At 41.0% G+C, this 23,565-nt stretch overlaps 1 protein-coding gene across 1 annotated transcript; it reads left to right on the top strand.

Moving 5' to 3' along the window:
* The first annotated feature begins 68 nt into the window (after positions 1–68).
* nrip2 (nuclear receptor interacting protein 2) lies at positions 69–21,950 on the top strand. Its single transcript, XM_076111914.1, has 6 exons — positions 69–523; positions 12,710–13,009; positions 17,257–17,339; positions 17,957–18,063; positions 19,992–20,044; positions 21,466–21,950. The coding sequence occupies exons 1-6, from the start codon at positions 368–370 to the stop codon at positions 21,580–21,582; spliced, it is 816 nt and encodes a 271-aa protein (XP_075968029.1). The 5' UTR covers positions 69–367; the 3' UTR covers positions 21,583–21,950.
* Positions 21,951–23,565: the final 1,615 nt, after the last annotated feature.

Genomic DNA, 23,565 nt, shown 5'->3' with positions numbered 1-23,565 from the left:
TTGACACTGTGAGGAAGATGCATGTCTACATCAGAGGAGCATCCAGGACAGGACAATAGCTCCTAAAGCTGCTGAGACAAATACATGCCGAGGACCGCACACAGAGAGGAAGAGGCAGCACAGCGAGCCCAGAGGGAAGGACATTTCAGAGAGGGCAGAGACAGGGTGGAAGAGGCAACAACTGCAGGTTTATTCTGTGCCTTAAAAAGAACAGCTTAAAAAAAAAGAGAAAAAGAAGCTGTCTGGGGGTTTCTCATCCTCTGCACGCGGACAACCACTCTGTCTCTTGCTGTCTTGCTGCAGAGAGGTTACAGTCTCAAGTGCTTCTGTGCTTCAGCACCAGAAAAAATACCTGAGTCCTGAGACCATGAGTGAGGCGAAGAAAGGCGATCTAGCCATCCGGGATAAAGCCATCCTGCACCAGCAGAGGCGTCTGAAGCAGGCCACCCAGTTCTCACACAAGGACTCGGCTGACCTCCTGCCCCTGGACGGGCTCAAGAGACTGGGCACGTCGAAGGACTTGGTGAGTGGACTTTTAGAGAATCTAAACCAGCGCTTGAGGCGATCAGGTCGTGATTTACGTGATTTTGAGAGCATGTGTGCTTAGAGTGAGAGTGGAAGTAGATGTCAAAATGTGATGGTATCTGTGCATGTCATATTTAAGAAGAGTCCTTCACTCATTTAGCATTGCACTCCTGTGACAATGTTGACTCATGATGGAGAGTTTAAAAAATATATAGATCGATGGAGCAGAACCAGAGATATCAGCCAAATTCCAATCCAGCCCCTAAACCCTCTCCCTGCTCACTTCTACTCCATTTGGGCGTTCACGTCGAGGGTCCATCACAAACCAATCAGCAAGGGTTGGAATAGCAAGTCTACATTGATGCTGACTTAACCAGCTGACCTTACTGACCACATGCAATTTGGGGTTCATGGATCACGCTCCGGACAAACGGTCTGGGTGATAATATTGTCTTACAGACATTAACAACTTAAAGGTTACATTGTATTTGGGATCTAGAAAACGGTAGACGTGTTTATTTGATTGTAAAGTGTTGCATATTTAGATGGACTGTCAGTACATAAGTTAAAAGTGAGTAAAAAACGAGAAAGATATTTACAAAAAGCTGCAAAATAAGCTCTGAAGCTTTATTTTTTTCTCGGTTGCTACTTCTGAAAGACGCGGATACAAAGCCATGGTTACAAAATGTATTTCATACATTCTTCTTCCCTGTTAAAACCTGGCACATACATTACCCACAATGCAACTTGACTGCCAACAGTTCAGTCAGGTGTGTTATGCTAGTAGCGGCTAATCGAGCAAAAATGAGGAGCAGAGGTCTAAGCTCAAGTCTTTCTAACTCCACACAACAGATTTATTATTTTTTTTACATTTTCAAACTTGTAGTCTTCAGACCAAACCAACACTGACTCAAGTGACATCACTTGAGGTAATTCATCAGATTCCCCTCACCTCCGTCTGGAGCACAAAAGGCTTTATACAACCTTTTTATCGGTGGAGAGAGCCGCATTGAACCCTTATTTTCATTATCGACTATCCTGCCGAAAATTTGCTTTAGAGGAGACGGCTGCTGTTTGACTCTTATGTATGACCACCATTTCCTGCACTAATTCACTACTTCATCTACTGTAAGTCATCAAGTGCAGAAAAGGAAGTGGAAAGGGTCATGAAAGATTCAGAGTCTTGCACTTTGCAAAGAGGAAGGAAATGTCAAGTCAAAGCCTGTAACAGTGCACAGTGCACAGTGCAGGCCTCTCAGACAGAAAGATGTCGTTATACATTCAGGAACACGCACGTGTTTTATGGTTGACGTATACGGATGAAAGACACCTCCGACCTCTTCACTTCCTCTTCCTCCAGAAGCCTCGTAAACTGAAGCTGATATAAACTCTGGAGGAACTCCCTGTGATAATCTGAACAATTTATTACTCCAGCTCTCCTCTGACACAGTTCTGGTTTCATGGCGGCTTCCCAGATCCCCCAGAGCTCTCCAAGAGCCTCGGCACAATCACGCTGGCACCGTGAAGCAGCACCAGCAGTGCTCTGTGATTATCACATGCATGTACGCCTGCCAGCTTTTAATACCAACATTTGCTGCTAGAAAAAAAATATTCTACCGTCTTCCTCCTCCTCTTCCTTCACTGAGTCACATGTTGTTGTAATCTAATGACAGATATGTTTTCGCCCTCTTCCTTCCTTCCTTTATTGACCCCGTGTTCCAGAGGTAGCCTATCATTTAAAACTGCAAGTGTGCCAATAATAAGTCGATGTTATTTAAAGGTTTAATCATTTCTCCGTTTCAGCCATGGTATTGGCATTTATCCAGACTAAAATATATCTTTACTTTTGGACGGATTGCCTTGAAAATTGGCACACATGTTCATGGTCCCCAGAGGATTACTCTAAAGCTCTTTTCCCACTGGACAAAAAAGCCCACTAGCACTGAAATCTGGCTTTTGTCTTTATTGGGAAATGTTACAATCAGCATTTATTCCCAGGACAAACGACTCTGCAGTAATCTGCATTGATGGTCACATGACAACCGGGTGGACATGCTAATCTTTTCTGGTGTGATGCCATGTGACCAGCGTTGAATTGGACAAATATTATAATTCAATAACGTACAAAACATACAATTAATACGCTCTCCTCAGAGCCACCAGACTCCAGTCAGACAGCAGTAACTTTAGCGGTGAAGTTACTTTGCTGATCATCGAAGGACACGACAGAAACTAAATGAAACTCAAAGCTGTCGTTTTTAGTCTTTCCACTGTTCCAACAATCACAAACTCTGGTTTCTGAGTTTGAAAGAGAGACTGAATAAGTAACAGATGTGAAAGAAGAAGTAAACACTGAAACATTTTACTGTTAACTAACCCTGTTTCCAGTGCCACACCAGAAAGGGTTAAAAGAAAAACTGCATATATGTGCAAATATTGGTGGAAAAAGGATAAATTGTTTGATTAAGAGAATAACAGGTTAGTTGCAGCCTTAATTAGATTCCGTCCATTAAAAGAAGCAGTTAAATGGAGAATGAAACTGCACACAAAAGATGTTCCAAAAGTTATAATGTTTTGGCTTCATATTAAACCAAAACTGCACATCGAAACACTATTAAAGATAAAAGGAAAGAAATAATCCAAGACACGATAATAGTCCCCAAAACTCTATTAGATTCAAGGAGCGTAATGTTGAACTCATCTACTGGCAGCCTGTGACTCAACCTGCAGGGCCCCGAACACTCTCTTATCATAATACCAATTATCTTCTCATTGAAGACGGAATGAAGCTCATCTCACTAGTTATCTAAAACACAATTTGTGGGGCAGCTGTGGCCACGGAAAGCTCAGCGCGATGTGCATGTCATCTAATGAGATGATGATTTCTAACTTTGGGAACTTGGGAGACACAGCGCTTCTGTGTGTCTCCTCTGCAGACAGCCAGCGACATCTTTCAGGCTCTGAATAGACACCACATGAAAAGAAAGCATGATGTGTTTCTGAGGTGGCCGAACCCTCACCGACAAAAATGAGATCATCGGGATAAAGCGGATACGTTTGTTTGTCTGGAGGACGTTTGACTACAAATCAGTCTGTTATTTTTCCCATTTTCCAGTTATATTATAGTATTTTTTAAAATCGAATTACTGTCGAAGAATCAGAAGAGTCGCCCCCTGATGGCCATTAGAGAGAATGTAAATTTAAAGACAGAGAGTGGCATCAATCTACTCATCTTACTCTCTGCAAGAAACCAAAAATAAAGCTATTCTTTGAATTCAAAAGAATGGTGTGCTGCCACAGAATCAGCAAAGATGGTGGATTCTTTTCGGTTCCTGTGCCAGACACAAACACTTTGGCTGTAACCTCGTCTTGCTTCCTCTTAATTTCTGCTCGCTGGCCTGTCCAGTGTGTAATTCAGCAGCAGAGCCTGTTATGTAAGAGTGAATTTGGTTTGCTGCTGTTTAGCCCGAGGTCCTCTCACTCTCAGCAGCAGCAGCAGCAGCAGCATCACTCCGGCCATGTTGTGCTGCAAAGTAAGTGGAGCAGTGAGCATGAAAAGGGCAAAATCCACCGCTCTAACGCAGAGCGATGGAGGGGAAGGAGAGAGACGGCAGGAGATGGGGGGTCATGGAGGAAGCACGGTTTACTGGGGATGTGTTACGCAACACAATGTAGGGCTTTGGTACATGGGTGTGAAATGTAAGAAGAGTGAACTGGAGGGAATGAGAGTATATCTGTGTGTGTGTTTGGGTTATTGGGTCGGAAACATCAGAGCCTTACATCAACACCTGAGCTCAGCATGGACTGAGTTGTTGTGTAACCGCTGTGTAATCTCACGGTTTTCTACTGTACACACTCGACATTTACTCTGCGCCAAAATGAGGAAGATAAATGTAAAAGAGGAAAGATGACTGTCAAAAAATACCCCAATCGGATGTCTTTCATTTCTACGTTGAAGCCTCCAACATATATTCAGTTTAAAAAAATATATTATTTCCGATTTAATACCAAACATTTTAAGTATTCATTGTCTTGTTGAGGTCATAAAATCCTTCTTCAGTGAAACTCAAACTAATTAAATTATTTGGCAGGCTGCTCTTGATGAAAGGTCAATCGTAATGCTGGCTTCAAAGGTTGAGATTACCTAAATGACAAACTCCAAACAACAACAAAACAATCGAAAATCCCACAAACATTTTCTCATTTACCACTAATCCCTCTAAAACCCACAGATTAAACAGACAGCATGTTAATTAGTGAGCTTTAGAGGTGCTGGCAGGCAGATTTCCCTTCCTTTGAACAGAGTTAGCTGTTTCCCCTTGTTTCCAGTCTTTATGCTAAGCTAAACTAACCAGCTGCTGGTTACCTTTGAGATGTCCCAGTAGTCTGCAAGAAACCAAATAAGCGTATTTCCCAAAATACTAAAACTATTCCTTCATGAAGTTAAATCAGCTAATTTGTATACTGAAGTTTTTAGTGCCACTGCTGTCAACACGTATGTTTTTTAAATTGTTAACAAAGCGTAAAGACATATTGGTTGTCGGAAGCTTTAAAATCTCGTTTTGGTCTAATTGTGCTGCAAACACCTACTGAAGTCTCTTTCTTCTTCTTCTCCCTGCAGCTCAGTTGTCCATTTGCTGCTCATGTTGCTCTCTTACAGATGAGTGAGTCGGAAAACTGTGTGCCTGTATGTGTGTGTGTGTGTGTGTGTGTGTGTGTGTGTGAGTGAAAGCCTGTCTAATCGAGAGATTGCAGTCTCCAGGTGCTTTCTGAGGATGATCAAAAGCTACAGAACTGGGCTTACATTTACGAGCATTAAATACAACTTAAGTCCTGATTTACTAAACATTTTGTCCATTATGTTCCAAAAAACCCATTTCTTAAATATAGATAAACCAGTGTGAAGAGGTGTTGTACTATCTCCTCTCCTCTCAGAACGTCCTGAATTCATACGAGCAGATGGTGTACAGTACATCTCATCCTGGAGCAGCTTTTTATTTTCATCCAGATTCACTTTACAAACTCGATTGTTTATTTTCCCCAGTAGGCAAAGTAGCACTTCAAAGTGAAAAGCAAACACGACAATGTCACTCGGTGTGAGCGCCGGGCTCTGGGGAGTTTGCCTCTTCCTGTTCCCTCCAAAACAAACAATGCTAAAATCGGGTGCAGGCTTTATTATTAGCTCGGGGACAATTAGGTGGGCTGGAGAGAGGTTAGGGTAAACCTGTCTCTCTGTGTGTCATCTGGAGCTGTGGATGGGCGGCAACACTTCCTCAGCTGCTGCCTCAGTGCTGTGTAGGAAGACGGGGGGCTAAAAATACCTGAGAAAACTAAAACGACAAAACAACCCCAACAACAGAGGAGAGGACCCACGATACCGAGACAGAGAGGAAGAAGAAGAGGTGTTTTTGTGCATTTGTTGGTAGTGATTAATGACACCTCGCCCTCAAAAGTGGATTCAAATGTAATATTGGTGTTTTTAATTAATATATTTGAAGGGAAAAGTCCAAAATTCCCGGAAATCCACAGAAAATAATGATAATTCACATTTACAAAATACATCTGGATGTGGTGTTGGAAGAAAGATGGCTGACTAAGTCTGCAACTAATGATTATTTTAGATATAGATACATTTTTGATGATCAACTATTCATTTAGTCTATAAAATATATAAAAATAATGACAATGACTCTAAAATGATGTCTTCAAATAGCTTGTTTGGTACAAACGAAAGATGTTCAATATAGAAAAAGATCAGGGAAAAACATTCTGAAGCTTGATAAATGACTAAAACAAATCGTTGATTATCAAAATTGTTGTTTCTGTTGAATCAGTAATCGATTAACCACTTCTTTGGGATGATTTATGAAGTTATTGTTCCAAAAATCGCCATTTTGTTAAATCAAGACTCTCAAAATAGTTACTAATATTACTATAAAAAAAAGGAACAGTTTGACATTTTAGGAAATACGCCTTTTTGCTTTCTTGCCAAACTAGTCTCGTCAGCTACATGTAGCTGGATTTCTTTCTTCTTTAGACAGAGGCCGGTCGTTGTGCTAAGCTAAGCTAAGCTAACCCACTTCTGCCCGTAGCTTTAACGAACATGTATTAGAGAGTCGAACAAAACAGCGGTCTCCTGAGTGGAGGTCTTGTGTTCGTTTGATGGTGCCTCCCACCTGTCCTTAGTGGACTTTCCTGTTTTTTTAAACTCATTATACATCAGTCACTTTCACCTACAATGCAAACATGTTTTCTTGGCGACTGGGCTTTGAACTGAAGAGAAGGGCCTTTTCTGTTTTCATCACCATCTTCACGAATATATACGTCCTCTAGTATTGATCCTTTAAATCATCCAGAAAGGTAAAATAAAGGTGATGACAAACAAGGAGGCTTCATGATGGACTAATCAATTAATCAACTGAATGTAGTAAGATAAAAACATCAGAATACACGTTTTATAGACACTGAGCAATGAATCAACCATTTATTGATTATAGAAATAGATTAATGAACTAATCATTCAGCGTTATAGCAAATGCCCCTTCTAATGGGACCAAAACTAATTGAAAAATAGCAGCGCTAATTGGTGACCACATCCGTTTTAACAGGAGGAAGTGGGGGAGGCAGAGAGGCAGCAGATGTGAAGCTGCTGGAGCCTCCTGGACGGTGCAACAGGAAGTCAGCCGCTGGGGACCTCCATCAGAATGAGAAAGAGGGCATTAGAGAGAGAGAGAGAGAGAGAAAGAGAGAGCGAGAGAGAGAGAGAGAGAGAGCTGCCTGTTGCACTCAGATAATTAGTCCACATGGCAATGAGCCTCTAATCTGACTCACAGAGGGATAAATGCAGAGAAAAAGAAACTTGGAAAGAGAGACAGAGAGGAGGAGGAGGAGGAGGAGGAGGATGCTGGCGTCAGACATTAACAGTTGTCTTGAGGACTGGTTTGGACTGGTTAGTGTTCAGGGGTCACCACAGGGCGCACATCAGCAGCATCAGCAACAGACCACGTATGAACAGACACAGAGGAACACAGTGTCTCTCAGAGCTTTTCACACGCACACTATCATCCTGGTTCAATGTATCCTCACACAACGGTTTGTGCGATATCTTACAAAAAGCATTTTTCATGTGTTTTCCAACGAAAAGCCAGCAACATTTGTCAATATCCGCTTGTCACATGCATACAGTGATTAATCCTGAACTCACAACTCAACAGAAGATGTTTCAGCAAAGAGAAGGGAGCTCTCTGGTGGCCTCGTTATCAAATCAATGCCATTAATTATCTGTTAAACGTGATAAACGATGGTTGCCACACTGGTTGCCATCTGTGAAACATTCAAAATGATATCGTCCAAAATCCCTCTGCATGCTGAGAAAAATGAACAGACAGATTACACCTCAGAGATGCCAATTTCACCTCAGCATGCTTCAACAATAAAACAATTCACTGTCGAATGAAGCGCACACAGCAGGCTGCATCGTGTATTATAGATAAACTCTTTATGGGACGCCGCTGCCTGCTGTCTCCATTTAAATTCATGACAGGAAATCCATGAGGACACACGATTGATGCCGAATCACATATTCTCAACCTGCTGACAAGCAGCCAGTGGAACAATGTGTCAGGAGGGAAGTGATAATGCAATATGGAACAAGTTAATATTGATGCTTTTTGTTACTCATGATATCATCAATTCGGAGCTACAATTCCCATGATGCTTTGGGGGATGTAAACAAAGAGAATTGTGTTTGTGAGGCACGTTTGAATGTACTGGCGTATTTCTATTCAGAATTAGCTATAAGCAGTTCCTGCTTCCATTGTACCCACGGATTTAAATTGCGTAAATTGCGGCAATTAGACGCTACAGGTTTTAAAGTACCTTAATTGCCTCCATTTTACTCTCTCACAGTGTTTTTGCCTCACGTCTCCAACTTCCTCTCTCCTGCCCTACAGTTCAAAAACCTCTGCACTCCATCAAAAAACAGACAAAACTGCAGCCTGTGAGGTGAAAGATCGCTATGAGGCAACACTGCTAGCAGCTCGATGTTGTGATTTGATCTCGATCTGACTCCAGAGCAGTTTGAGCTAAGCAACGAAACAGACGCCCACCATTGAAATGAAATCACATCGTGTTCATTGTGTCTATCAGATTCAATCTTTGCTTCCCTGAAGTCTCTTGAGAGCAAACTCTCCCTCCCCCTTCTTCTCCAAACTGTCAGGTCTTGACATAATTTCCCTCCTTCTCATGCTTCTCTATGCCACCGGACTTAATAATCAATTACCTTAAAACAATATTTTCCACGCGTTTGCTGACGCACTAGCAGATATATATAAACCTTAATCTGTCATTGTTCCCTCTTTAATAAGCTGTTTTTTCCCTAATTTGCATAAGAGGATAATTACTGTTATTACTGTTAATAAATGTGTGATTTTGCCAGTGAGTGGTCAGGTGGGAAAGAACAAACACACAGAGAGGACGAGGAAGAGGCCGATGTCGAGAACACGACAATAAAAAAAACAATCGAGTCTAAAGAGGAGCTGCTGATTGAATTTGATTAGTTCATGTGTCAACGAGCTGAATGTGAAGAGCTCCTGCAGAGAAGATTACTTTTTAAATTGTTTTTATGTTACGCCCGGGGTTTGAGTTGGTTTTATGGGAATAAATACCAGTGGGAAGCAGAAATAGTGTTTTGATTTCCAATAATTGCAATGAAAAGGATAAACGAGGAGATGAGAAGTGATACGAGGAGAGGGAGAGGGAAGAGAAGAGATGTGTGGTAAGGTAATACGAAAAAAGAGGAGAGATCTAAAGATGAGGGATCTAAAGATGAGGGATCTAAAGAGGAGAGATGTGATGAGGAGAGATGTAACGAGGCTCCTCACTGCCGGTTTAAGAGCTGGGCCACAGCTGGAGCTCGGAGAGGAAGGAATGGGCTAAATGGACTCGGTGGTGATCACTAGATGGAAGTGTTGTTTTCCAGCTTGGACAGGAAGAGAGCGGATTGACAGCATTTGATTTTTTTTCAAAATGAATCAGTTCTCTTCGACCTGGCAGACAGTCAAAAATGACTTCTCCATGATCTGTAGAGGTGTTGTATTAAAGCCAGGCAACCCTCAGAGATGTCCAGGGATGAGAGGACATTATCACAGCCATGTTAAGGTTGCATCGCCTCGGGCTCTCGGGGCTCGATGCCTTTTCTTCTTTATTGTTCCATATTTCTCCTTCTCCTTGCTGCTTGCCCACCCATGAAATCGTCCTTCATTTAAATTCTAGTCAGGAATACTTTGACAGCAGAATCAGAGCATGTTAATCAGAGCAGAAACGTTAAATAATGACCAGTAATGTGGAAAAAAACCAGGGGAGAGAATCTTTTCCATCCTTATTTTATCTCTACTTATAATATGGTCATAAGGGTCAGAGCCAAACAATCACAGCTGCTGGATGGAGTTCCCTCACAGACAAAAGAAGGTTGTCTTTGTCTTTGACAATTGGACGTTTGTGAAGTGAACCAATTTCTGTAAACGTATAGCGGAAAGAGGAAAGAGATGGAGGGAGGTCGTAGAAATTCAAGGCTGTTTGACAGACACAGCATAGTGAGAACAACGGGTCGACAGATGGGGAAGTCCTTTTTGAGACTGGCATTCGACCAAGATACTCACAACGGTGACTTTATGGCTCTACAGATGCTGATGTTGGCTGGTGAGGCGGTTATTCAGCCAGTTGTTGCGACACTTTGGTCCAGGGGACGAGTTTCCATGAAATCTGACTTCTCAAAATGTCCTCTTCACTTCAGAAATGAAAAGTAAACTCATGTTGTCTGCAACAATGATACTGCAAAATGTATAAAAAGGAAAAGAGATGAGACCATAGAAATAAAATATTCTATTTCTATGCATAAGACATAAAATTGTGCAGAAATTACAATATAGGAATATAACAATATAGACATATATATGTATATATTTCCATATTATTATGTAGTAATATATGTTATAAATATTAAATAAACATATACCATTACTACTATGTAACCACATTTAGATTATTTTGTGTGTGTATTTCTGTGTTATAATTAGTTTTTTCTGTCTTGTTTTGTCTATATTTTTGTTTCTGTCATTTCTTATGTATTGTTTACATATTGTCCATGTTTTGCTTTATTTGAGCTTATTCCATATTTGCATTCTTGCACTGCAGCTGCTGCACAACAATTTCCCTCAGGATAAAAACAGTGCTACCTTATCTTATCTCACTAATTATAGATCCTGTTGATTTTATCGTTCAAAAACACCCCGAAAGCAAAACAAAAGCCTTGTGCTTCATTAATGCCGAGACGCTGCTGGAGTTGGGTGACCTGCTCTTTTCAAAGCTTGCTGTCTGAAAGTCTGAACTGGCGAACAGCGATGTGATTATAGAGGAACAGGCAGCTTAAATATGATTTACTTTTTCATATGATCCAGAAAGAACAGCCACATGTTGTTTGTGGAGATCTGTCAATAATCATAAGATCAACACACTAACATTGTTAGGTGCAAAAAGAAAACCATGCTAGAAATCGTTCAATGTCTGCTGACACTGATGACCTGAAAGTAGTAGTAATTGGCTTTCATGACATGATAATGTGACCTGTATTTCAGGTAGTTTGGAAGGCAATTTGTTTTCCCCCGCTGAAGCTGAAGTTAGCAATTTAAATCTCAGCGTGTTATTTTGTGAGGAGGAGGAGGAGGAGGAGGAGGAGGATGATCTGAAATGACACAGCCGATGCTACGCTGGCTTCAATCTTCAGCCCACCTGAGCATCCACAGTTAAAATGGTCTCTGCTTGCTACAGTGTGATGGCTTTTGGCTTAAAAATGTGTTTCTGCAAGAATCATCCAAAGAGAATTCCTGGTGGCGAGCAGCTCTAATGCCAAAACTACAGACAACAGCTACTGTATATATATAACCCCGACAGAAAGAACTAACTCACTTCACCAGCAAACAAAGATGGTGGACTCTCATAAATTGGGAAGAATTACGCTGCGTGTTGCAGGACGTAATCTTAAGTGTTACCAATGTTTTTGTGTGTTTATGGAGTCTGAAAGCTGTATTTACGCTCAATGCCAGAGCTCAAATTTGAATAATATATAAATCAGAAGTCTGCATAGCATGCATATGCAGTAATCGGGGGTGAAAATCACGTGGAAGAATCATTCATTTAAAAGGTACTGATCAGTAATTTGCATTACAATGTATTACTAGTAATTGATACACACAAAGCATCTCTTTCACAGCTCTTTCTGTGGTAAGGGAAATGTATTTACCATTAATGGAGAGAGGATTTTGGAAATGGAGGCAGAGCAGGAACCAGTCCTTTATTTGTCCGACACCTTAATTATTAACTTCATTAAGTGTTGCTGCATTTCTTAGAAACTGGCAGTGCTGAGAAATAGGAAGGTACTCAGTTAGAGAGAAATCTTCTAGGAATTAATGCTCCAATTAGCGCTACTCCAGACCTCATGAACAAATGAAGCCAGTATTTCTCTTGACATAAAAACAACAGTAGTCAGTGTAGTTCACCTTGTATATGATGCAGATTAGATTCATTCTACCATCTGTTTGTAGGGGAACTGATTTAATCTGAGCCTGCACAAATGTGCATAAATAAGCTTCATCATTACGGTTGGAGAAGCAAGTTTCTCATGTTTCTGAATATGCAGATCATCTTTTATCCTGGATTTGATGTGACTTTTAGTGTCTAGACTTTTCACTCAGCGTATATCTAGGGCTCAGCTACTAATTATCTGTATTATTGATTCATCTGCTGATTATTTTGTTGATCGGTTAATCCTTCGGTCTATAACATCAGAACAAAGTGAAAACTATCCATCCCAGTTCCTCAGACTCCAAGGTGACGTCTTTAAATGTCTTGTTTTGTCCGACCAACAGTTCAATACCCAAAGATATTCGATTTACAGTAACGTGAAGAAATGCAGCAAAGTCTCACATTTGAGAACCTGTAACCTTCAATTCTTTAGAATTTTTTGCTCAAGCATCCTCAAGGAATTTCTATAAACATCAGTACCAGCCATCATAAAAACATGGATTGTTCAGATCTGTTTTGTTGTAAAACTGGACTCATATTCCATTTCCACTTGTTGCTAAAAAATCCTTCCATCTACCATTTTCTCTTGTGTCTCCCCCTCTAGCAACCTCACAGCATCGTCCAGCGCCGCCTAATGGAGGGAAACATCACGCGGCTGCGGGGGGAGGCCCGGGACGCCAACGGCAGGATTCGCTCCCCGCTGGCCGACTACAAGGACGGAGCCGCCGACGCCGAGGAGAGGAGCGAGAGCACCGCCGACGACTCCACCGAGGAGAGGGAGTCTCTGGAGGAAAGCGAGAGGAGCCTACGGTCGGACGAGGAAGACGACAGCAGCGAAGCCGGAGCCAGACAGATGGCGGAGAAGAGCTCGACCCTCCTCACAGCTCTGGTTGTTCAATGCAAGGTAAACAAGAGGCGATACAAAGACAGCAACATTCTGCTCCCATGATTCATCCCTTAAAGCCCACTCTTTGTTTATTCTCCCTTTACAAACCATGAAAAGCTTGGCAGGATCCAGTGGTTGTCTGGATGGAGCAGAACAATAGAGTGCTGAGTCATGTTGACTGAGAGTCCAACTGTGTGGATCTCAGGACAAAAAACGGGAAAAAAATGTGTAAATTGACATTAAAATGTGTGCAGCCCTCTCGCTTAAGCCCACTAGTACTGATGCAGTGACAGTCCCACATAAAGCTTAATTTATGGCCACAAACCTCTGCTTTTAACTTACTGTTGCTTGCTAAATCCTTTTTAATAACAACGGAATCAGGGTTGGCTTGGTTTTACGTTGAATTAGCAATTCCAGTAAAGATGACAGCAGAGCAATATGTACACATCAGTGGTTGAGGACATTGCACACTAATGAGCAAAGGAATCGATGCATGACGAAGCTGACACATCACTCCTCACTTATTACCTCTCAGCTACATCAATAAAGGCAAAAATACTTTTTACTTAGGATAAAGGTTAAGACAACGGGCATTCAAGGATTTCTCTTATATAACGAAACATATTTAAAAACAATGGTCAAACTTTAGCAGCAGTGGCTGAGAAGTACTGACTCTAAATCCCTAGTTTGGGAACAAGCACTTAATCCCACATTTCCCATAATGCAGCTCAATTAGGCTTTCATCTCAAACTCCACGTCAAGTTTATAACACACTAATGAGGACGCAGTGTTTTAAGTTGGTCCAGTATTGAAGGAGAACGCTGCAGTCGCTAAACGGGCTGTAATGTAAACGTTTGGGGCAACTTCTCACCGTCAATGTACGCCCACTAAAAGATCTTGTTGTTGCCACTGACAGGCTCAGATTATTACAAGTGTCTGACATTATGGAAAGAACCCAACAGAAACAAACAAAAAAGAAGTCTCGTTCTGAAATATCATATCTCATCTCCATTTTCAAATTCAGCCGTGACATTGAAAATCTGTCCAGGTTGCAAAAAATAAATGTGACTGCAACTATTCATCAGTCTATCCACAGAGAGGCATACATTAACCTTCAACACTGCGAGTACATCACATGTGCAGGTCTTTCGGGGTGTCTGCTGTCGTCACAACAAAGAAGAAAATTGCACCATTATGCATCCAGTGACTCAGCATTCATGCTTTTTATTTGCCGTCTTCTCTCACGATTTGTCTGAGACACATTAGTCATTAAGGGTTGTTTTAGACTAATGTATGCGGAGAGGTGCTTCAGTCAGTCCTCAACAGATTCTTCATATTGAGTCACCAGAGACGGCGGATACTTCATGTTTAAACACATTGATGTTTTACATGAATTATCTGCTTGGATTAACAAAAACAGACATCCATTATAGAATAACGGACATTACGCAACCGGTACATATGAGTTTATAAAGAGAATAAAGTTAATATTAAAAGATCTACGTTCTTAACATGCTCCGATACAATATACAGATTTTAAAACTGCTGTTTAATGCTGCTTGATGGACAGATAAGAGGATACGCTTAAGAGGAGGTGTGAGGAGTCAGCTGTCAATGACGTTATATAACAGTCAATAAATATGTATTCCAAAAAATGTGAATCACCAAACCCACAAGAGGTCATTGAGCATACAGTCATAAATGAGCACAACAAATATGAGGCTGATGGGTCCAGTAGTAGGCTAGTTTAGCTGTGGACAGACAGACAGACACACACGCGCATGATCTCCCCACTTGCTCACATAAGACACTGGATATATAGTGCCAATATGTAACACTTAGCCTACATCCAGGGGCTAAAGAGCTAATATTTTAACATTTTGGATTCTGATTAGCAATAATTGCAGCAAGGAATGACACCAAGGACGGAGCCAATTGTATCCTTCGAAAGAAATCAATACGTTGATCAAACAACTGCTGTTCTCTCTGATGTTAAAAGTATGTAGCACAGCTTTATTTTAGTAGTCCACTTCAGACTGTTCTTGTAGATTCAGCGTTCCCCCCCTATTACTCATTGTGCTTTGCTCGGTTTTATCATCAACTTATTAAATGCAAAGTGTTCCTCCGTTACTCATTCGGCAGCTATTTTTAAACTGTAGGATTTCTGCACCGCTGGGACTGAGACAAAAGAGCAGGTTTGTGGGCGTGCTGATAAGCCAGCGAGGATAAAGGAGGCTCAGTTCAGTCTGTACAGAGAGCGAGGGATCAAAACAAGGCTCATGGAAACTGACCATGTCTATTTCCAAGGGGGGGGGGGATTATCCTCGGCTCAAGTGCACAAGTTATTGATTGATGATGGAGAGAGAAAGATTTACAGACACATTGTCAGGAATCAGGTGCTGAACAGTAAAAACCACAGTGATAAAATCTCTTAATATAAGGCAACTGTTTATGACTTAAGTAGAATTGTATTTATTGTTTTTAATTCATATATTTGAATGGCCAATGTTTTAATTGTTATGCATATATATATATATATATATATATATATATATATATATATATATATACAAACACAATAATAGGCTGAAAGGTGCTACATGTTAACCATCCAACAACTTGTGATAAATACCTCAAAACATTTAACAATTTAAGAAGTTATACAGCAGAAAGTGAATGAATCCCAAAGACTGGCAACACCGAGAGAACAATACCTCAAATTGATCAGCTTTGTGAGGATTTGAAGAAGTAGGAGAATTAAATAAAGGAACACTTGACACCTCAGTTTGGAGAAACATGTGTCCTTGTGTCCTAATACTGCACAGGAAGGGTATGAAAAACTTTAATCCGACAGCTGACGGATTAATGTAGGGGAGTAGTAGTCCAGTATTTGGACTGCTCTGCCTGTGAGGACTTTAACCTTTAATAAAACTACACTAAAATACTAAGAACGTTACTGTGTCTTGAACTGCGGTTTATCTGAAAGCAATGAAAGGCCCTAGAGTAATGTAGCTGCATATATCTGACATTGCAAAGTGGAAAAATATCTAATTTACACATGTGATCCACAGTGAACAGTGCGGGGGTGGTGCCTGCTTTCTGCTTATCTCACATGCATGCAGGGCTATACCATATGTTCTGAATACATTCTTTATTCTACCATTAGTCAATCTTCACCCACGAACATGTTCCTGCTTGTGTACAGGATGCAGAGAAAAAGAAAAAGAGTTCCCATAAACCGGTACAATCTGCTGCGCTGTAGGTTTTCCTCTTGTGACATGAAAGTGCCCTGCAGGCAACAGAGCGGCTGAGAGATGCAGAAGATGTTTGCAAATGTAAAACTCCAGCTTGAATAATGGGAAAATCTGATAGACATTGCGGAAATACACTTATTTTCTTTTGCATAAAAAACAATGAGCTGAAAGATGTTAAAAAGCTCCGCAGCGCTGAGAGGATCTGCAGCTTTGTGGGATATTTTCTCCGGGTTTGTAAACACGAGCGACTCCTTTCATATTTTATCATTTAATTTCATCACATTATAAAAAATACAGTGTTTATAATTTGTAAATGAATCATGCGTCAGCGTGGAGCTGTTTGCTTGGACTAATGAGTTAAACGCACATATGACTCACTTGGTTAATATTTCATGCTCTGGTGATGCTTTTGAGATCATTAAGTCTGAAAAATCAAAGTGCACTCAACAAACTGAACAATCGGCATCTTTTCGGGACACAGAGTCAGCAACATGAACTTAACACATCAGCTAATAATAAAACTCTTGATCTCTGATCCGTACTGGTGGACACAGAATGTCCTTGTTAGTTTATATTTAACTTGATTATTAACTGTTGAACCAAACGCCTGCAGCATCTAACGGACAAATAGTGATTTAAGAGTCAAACACAGAATCAATAGATATCAAGTTACAAACACCAAATAACATTTTAACCAAACCTTTGAAGCAAACCTTCCACAAAAACAAGGGCTGGCTTGGAAACACTCCACCAATGGGAGATTTGTTTTGTTGGTGCAAAGTTAATTAACAGTCGACATGGAGTTTGTTTTTCAGTTTGGCAGTTTCACAAGCGTAGTGGGAGCAGAATGGATTAGTTAAAAAGAAGAAGAGATCAGTGGGTTTCAGAGGCTCCCCAGAGTTGTGTTAATGTGCTGGTGTGACTGGTTGTTTCCTCGCGTGCTGCGGTGCCAAACTGAAGTGGAAAAATCACACTGTGACGCTAACAATCCCCCCTCCGTCTTCCCCGCAGTGCTGCGAGAGTGAAGTCAAGGCATCCATCAACACCGGCAGCCACCATAACCACATCTCCAGCTCCTGCTGCCAGAGGCTGGGGTGAGTAAATCCCTGCTCTTAACCGCAAACACACTCACGACACGTACAGCGTACCTGCCGTCTTTTAATACAGAAGCATGAAGCGCTTTGACAATAATATCCACCAAAAGCAAATACCAAACATTGATGGAAAATCTGTTTTTTGCTGAATTTCTTTAAAAGTAAAATCAATATAAAAAGCTCTATAGATAACAGGAATCAGAATAGAAGGAACATTTAAAGAATTGGCTAAAAGATATAAGCTTTTAGGAGGGATTTAGTCATGACTATTACAAGCTCTTAAGGCAGGTTTTTATTTAAAGACCAGACACCACCTTCATCTTTGAGGAAAGATATTTAAATGCCAAATGAAGCTCAGTCGTTAGATCAGAGTCTGTGCACTGGCTTGTGACATTTTGTTCTCATCTTAAGGTCAAATTAGCTTAAATCAAAGTAAAGTAAAGGGTTCTAATATTGGTGTTCTGTTCGTCCCCAAAATGTTAATAAAATCCCAAAAGCACAAACTTTTGATTGACATTTTAATAGAAAGCTCAGAGTGGCACATAATGAAAAAATCTGTTTCTGGGAGCCAGCTAGAGTATGAAATGAAATGAAATACTACGTCTGTGTGTTATTAGACTGGTTCCCGTTCAGGACGGTTCACCATGTGGTGGGAGCAGCTCAGTGATGGGTCTGCAGCTGCAGCTGGGCAGACAGACGGTCCAGTGTTCAGCCTTCGTCAAAGGTAATCACACTATATATATACATATGTAACTATTTAAATGATTTGTTAACAAGAGTCTACAAGCAGCAGCTCTGTGGGGCTGTAAATGTTAATGTCACCATGCTAACACGCTACCAATACAAACACACTGGTGTTTAGCAGGTTTAATGTTTACAATGTTCACCACCTTAGGTCAGCGTGTTGGCATTCTAACATTTGCTAAGTAGGCTGACGGGAAAGTCATACGTTTTGCAGGTATTTGCAACATCAAAGAGCTAGCGGCGAAAAAAAGGCTGATTGTTGCGTTGCCTTCACGTCGCCTGTGTCTTCGCCAAAAAGTTGCACTTGAACACACCGCAAAGACTACAGCCGTCGGCCAACTACCGTGTACGTTCTGCCCCCGCTTGAGAGGAAATAACTCTCGATACCAGCTGGTGGCGGTGGTCTGTATTTACTATTCAAAAAGGGAAACCGGCAGACCAAGAACTGTGGATATACAAGCCGTTGTTATGATACATCTGTGAAACAAAGCACCGTCGGGGGCCGATAAAGCTAACTAGCGCCAACGATGCGAGACAAACCGCAAAAACTAGAGCCATAGTTATTAAACTTCATCCTGAGGGGGACAGAAATGTCTACCAAATGCCACGGCAAACCAATCCAACAGCTGTTAAGATATTTCATTCAAAAGCACAAATGTGAAGGTCATGGTGGAGTCTGAAGTGGAGCAGAGAAATATGAATTCACCTGCTGCGTCGTCTCTGCAGAGATTCTGTTAAAAGAGATTCTGAGTTTGATATGAGCTCGTCTCTGTACTTAACATTCAGACAGCAAATCCTTTCTTGTCCTCTCAAAGCACTCAGGCAGAAATAATCATGAAATAAAAGGACAGCTGGGTAGAGAAGAATATGTTAAAGCAGAAATCAACAATATTTTCAAGCAAATAAATGTCTGTTTTGCTGATCTTTTCCAATTTATATTGCCAATGCAGCACAATAATGTCGTATAAAAGCTTTTACATCTTCTGTACTGAGAGTGTCAGCTAGCTTTCTCCACAGGGGAAATCCCCTGCTGCAGAAAAAGAACAATGGAAAGATAATTATCATGAGCAGCAATTGTCATCATGGCTGAACAGACAAAGAAGAAGCATTGCCAACAAGAACCAAACTTCATTAACAGAAAGTCCAGTTTTTAGGGGGAAAGCAACCAGCACACTAAAGCTAAGCACTAATTAACACATCATATATCATTTTCACACTTTGTGTTTTCACACAGATTAAATTAAATCTAAAATAAAGTGTTAATTTGTGAGCTTTAGAGGTGTTGGTAGGTAGAGCCAGGCTAGCAGTTTCCCCTTAATCTTAATGCTAAGCTAAGCTAAACAGCTGCTGGCTGTTGTCTCATATTTACTGTTTGGACGTGACAGTGGTATCAAACTTCTCATCTAATTCTCAGCAGAAACATAAATTAATGTATTTCCCAAAAAGTCAAAGTATTCCTTCAAAGTCAGATTTTACTTCCAGAGCCCCAAACCTTTAAATTACTGAAATATTGTGTCCTTGCTTTGATTTCTCCTGACCTTCCCCTTGTTATCTGGTCCTCACAAAGATAGAAGAACAAGACAAAAACACAGTTATTTATGCTGCAGTTGTTGTCTGGACCTACTCCTTAATTCCTCCGCTTCAGTGAACGATGACTCTAATTCAATCCCAGCGCCAGACTCTCTCACGGACATTAAACTCTCACTTCGCTGCTTCAAAACCCGTCCTCACAATGATACAATAATCAGCACTAGTTAACATAAGAATGAATTATTTAGTTGTGTTGGGGATTTAACCTGGATTCAGGCTAATGTATGCACGTTCAAATGAGGGTGTTCATGAGTGGGAATCGTAAAGCGCTCATAAAATTCAGTTTCTCTCCTCTTATCGCTCCTTTTCCACTTTCAGAGGATGAGGCGTGTGAGCTGTGCCTCGGTCTTCAGACTCTGTTGGAACTTAAAGTAAGGTCCTCATTTGCTTTGCTAATATTTTCAATGCCTTATCTTTTTTTTGTGTGTGTTTTTTAAAAGGACCAGCTGCCTGAAACTGCTTTTAAAAATAAGCAAAAAGGGAAAGAAAAAGAAGAAAACTGTAGAAGAGAAATAAATATCATTTCAGGGGGAAAGATGGAGGCACCCATTCCTAAAAGGAGATGTGCTGTATGTGGTGTTATCTAAGGGGAAAGGCTGGTGGTGGTATTTTAGTGGCCCATCTATCTGCTCGATCCCCACTGTGCAGGTAAAACCCAGATAACAGCGAATTGAGGACATCTTGTGAGGTGGAATTGTTGAAATTGCACATTTGAAAATGCAATTTAAACCTCATAACTGGCAACCTGAAGGCAGTGATCTCTCTCCACGGAGGACGTTATGTTCTCGGTTTGGGTTTGTCGGCAGGATTACAAAAAAACTACGGGTCTGATTTTCATGAAACTTGGTGGAAGGGTGTAGCATACACCAAGGAAAAACCCAATACATTTGGGAGCTTATTAGAATCATGGGGTGGATACACGTATTCTTTTTCACTTAATGGCCTTGCTGGAGGTCTGAACTCTCCGAGAGCCCCTCTAGCTTCAGTATTACATCAGCTGCATCTGGTTAATATCCTCCTAAAATCAAGTTAACGAGAGACTTGAGGGCATTAACGCACATGAGCTCTTCTTTCTTAGTTTCGTAAATTGGCCCTTAAGGACTTTGTAATGTTAGAAGAACATTTCCATGATGAGCTTGCGCTACAAATTTCCATAAACAATATAGAAATGAAATATGATTACTATCATTAACACAAGGACTGCAAAAACAACTCAACTTTACTTTGTAGTAAAAGACTCAGAGATACTACAAACGTCATCCTCATGTTAAACACTTGTTATATCTGTGAGTAAACTGAATATTTTGTGGATTTAGGAAAATGTGATGGGCACGTTTCACAACTTTATGACTTAATTGGCCAAAGAAGAATCGAGAAAACAAACATTTACACCATTTACAATTATTACCGTAGCAAACACAACAATCTAGAGAGAGCTGACAGCTTGATATTAGCTGAACGATACTCAGTTTGCATCTGATTTAAAGATGTACTGGATGTGTACTGATCTAAGAACTATGTAGACATGAGGATGATGCTCGTATCTGATGTGTCGTCTTCACATTGCTTGTTATGTTCGTCCAACACTCCAAAACCCAAGGATGTGCAATTTAGGATGATGTAGAACGGGAAAAAATAATTTATTGTTTTGTTTATTAAACTTCTGTCCACTGACGCATCGTGTCACCTCTGTGTGGTCATGAAGCACAATGGTTCCCAACCTTCTTAGTTATTTTATCCTGAACCACCGATGTACCACTAATTACATTCCCCGATGTGTTTCCTCTCACAGTGCTGCCTGGACCTGAGTAGTCGGGTCCTGAAGCTGCAGGGCTGCGGCGAGGAGCTGCCCTTCCTGAACCCTTCGACCGACAGCCAGTGCCAATGCGACCCCAACGAGAACCTGTGAGCGCGAACTCGACGGCGGCGACCACTTCCTAAAATCTCGACATGGTTGCAGCAACAACGTGGCGCGATGCCGTTCGTGTCTGCACGAGTCCGGTCACAGTGTCTCCCACACACTGCCAGAACATGGATGAGCATTCGCCACCGTCGTTCTTGAGTTTACATCAATGTGTTTGTAGAACATTCGCCATGATTATCTCTTATCTTAAATTAGTCTAGTTTACAGAGCGGGTGCCGATCCAATCATTCTTTATGATTATATTGTGTATTCAAATCCAATTCCTCTGTTGAGCTGCTTGAGAAACAATGACGCTCTCTAAAAGGGAAAACCATTATAATCATTTAACGTGAACTTTAGTAGAATACTTTGTGATTTGGCGGTACAAACTTTAGATCATCAAGTAAATAAAAAGTGTTAAATTGTAAATCATTTCAGTTTAAATGGTGTCAAAGGAATTGTTTCATACTTTGGGACGCATGCTAGTTCATTTTCTTACCAAGACTATGTGAGAAGGATGACGGATAGCCGGTTAGCTTAGCTTAGCATAAAGACTGGAAACAGGGGGAAACAGCTAGCCTGGCTCTGTTTAAAGGTAACAAACCTACGAGCAGCTCTAAAGCTCACGAGTAAACTTGTTACACCTTACTTTAATTCGTACAAACACTGAATACATCAAGTTGAATTTGTATAGTAAAGGTGGTCAGACAAGTAGTCTAGCTGCTAGCAAATAAACCTAAAACTCAACTTGTTTTTTAATTTCACTTTTATACAGAGTCAGGCTCGCTGTTTCCCCTTTTCCAGTCTTTATGCTAAGCTAAGGTAATTGCTGTCATATTTAACGTACAGACTGACATGAGAGAGGTAGCATCTTCTCACCATACTCTCATCAAGGATGCCGATGAACGTGTTTCCAAATTGTCAAACTTTAAGAATCAACATAACTTGTCTAAAAAAGTGTCGGTACTCAGGATCCCCTTTCCAGTGTGCTCAAAGGAAATTTAGAGAAGTTTTTTGAAGTCTTGTGTGATTAGGTTTGGATCAGGCTACCTCTTTAGGAGACAAGGACGGGTTCTCGTCTAGAATTTTAAAAATAGATCTGAGGAAAACACCACCTTTACTGATTTTTACTGATTCCTTTCTATTCAGCTTGGTAAAGCCCCTTTGCTTTTTCTTTCCCCATCAAACGACTGATGTGGTTTAGTTTTTCCAGGAGCTCACTCCCAGTCTGTCACGACAGCCTAGACTGAATTACAGTAGTTCCCTGTAAACCCCATCTAATAAAAATAGACGTCCGGCCATATTTGACTCGGCTACAGAAACATCAAAACATTCCATCTGCATGACTTTGTAAAGTTCTGCCTTTGTACAAGTCTGCATGTTTGTGTACTAGTCGGAGCTGTGTGTGTGTGTGTGTGTGTGTGTGTGTGTGTGGGTGGGTTAGGAGTCAAAGCAGGTTATTATTTTTTTTTTTCATGCCTTGTTTTAGCTTGTGTTTCACATGGGAAAAAGTGGATTACGTCCTAACTTCCCCCAAACCGGTACGCCGAGCTCCGGTCAGAACAAGCTGCCAAAAGCCGACCCCAGCTGCCTTCCCTCTTTCAGGAGATCTTCATCGCTCGGCTGAGGCTGCGCTCTGTGCCAAGGCCCCTCTTCAAAACTCACCCTCCTCTTTATACAGAAAGCTGGTATTCTTTGTGCATTGATCACCTTTTTTATTTTGGGGCTGACGTTATTCACATTGACGCCTCATGTTTGTCACAAGAAACTCCCGACTACAGTGCCGCCTGCCTCTCTTGTCTCTCAGTGTTTTCATAGTGTGGAGAATCAAGAACTGCCTCAGATCATGCTGTGCTTTAATAACACCTGAGCCGTGCCGTGCTTTTTGACTGTGCTACAGTATCCGTCCAACCTCTCCGCGGAGGTCATCCACACGTAGATCTGTCTCTCTTTGATGTACTAGTGAACTTCCGACTCCGTATGAGAGGA

The sequence above is a fragment of the Anarhichas minor genome, unplaced genomic scaffold (genome assembly GCF_050575085.1).
Source record: "Anarhichas minor isolate MPS153535 unplaced genomic scaffold, ASM5057508v1 ptg000045l, whole genome shotgun sequence".
NCBI classification, from domain to species: domain Eukaryota; kingdom Metazoa; phylum Chordata; class Actinopteri; order Perciformes; family Anarhichadidae; genus Anarhichas; species Anarhichas minor.
The sequence above is the reverse complement of the archived record's forward strand: the minus strand, read 5'-3'. Positions and strand labels throughout refer to the sequence as shown.

Excerpts from the sequence above, each read along its gene's own strand:
- nrip2 (XM_076111914.1), top strand. The coding sequence starts at position 368 with ATGAGTGAGGCGAAGAAAGGCGATCTAGCCATCCGGGATAAAGCCATC. Across the intron at positions 17,340-17,956 it reads TCCTGCTGCCAGAGGCTGGG|ACTGGTTCCCGTTCAGGACG; the intron begins GTGAGTAAATCC and ends GTGTGTTATTAG. Across the intron at positions 20,045-21,465 it reads AGACTCTGTTGGAACTTAAA|TGCTGCCTGGACCTGAGTAG; the intron begins GTAAGGTCCTCA and ends TTCCTCTCACAG.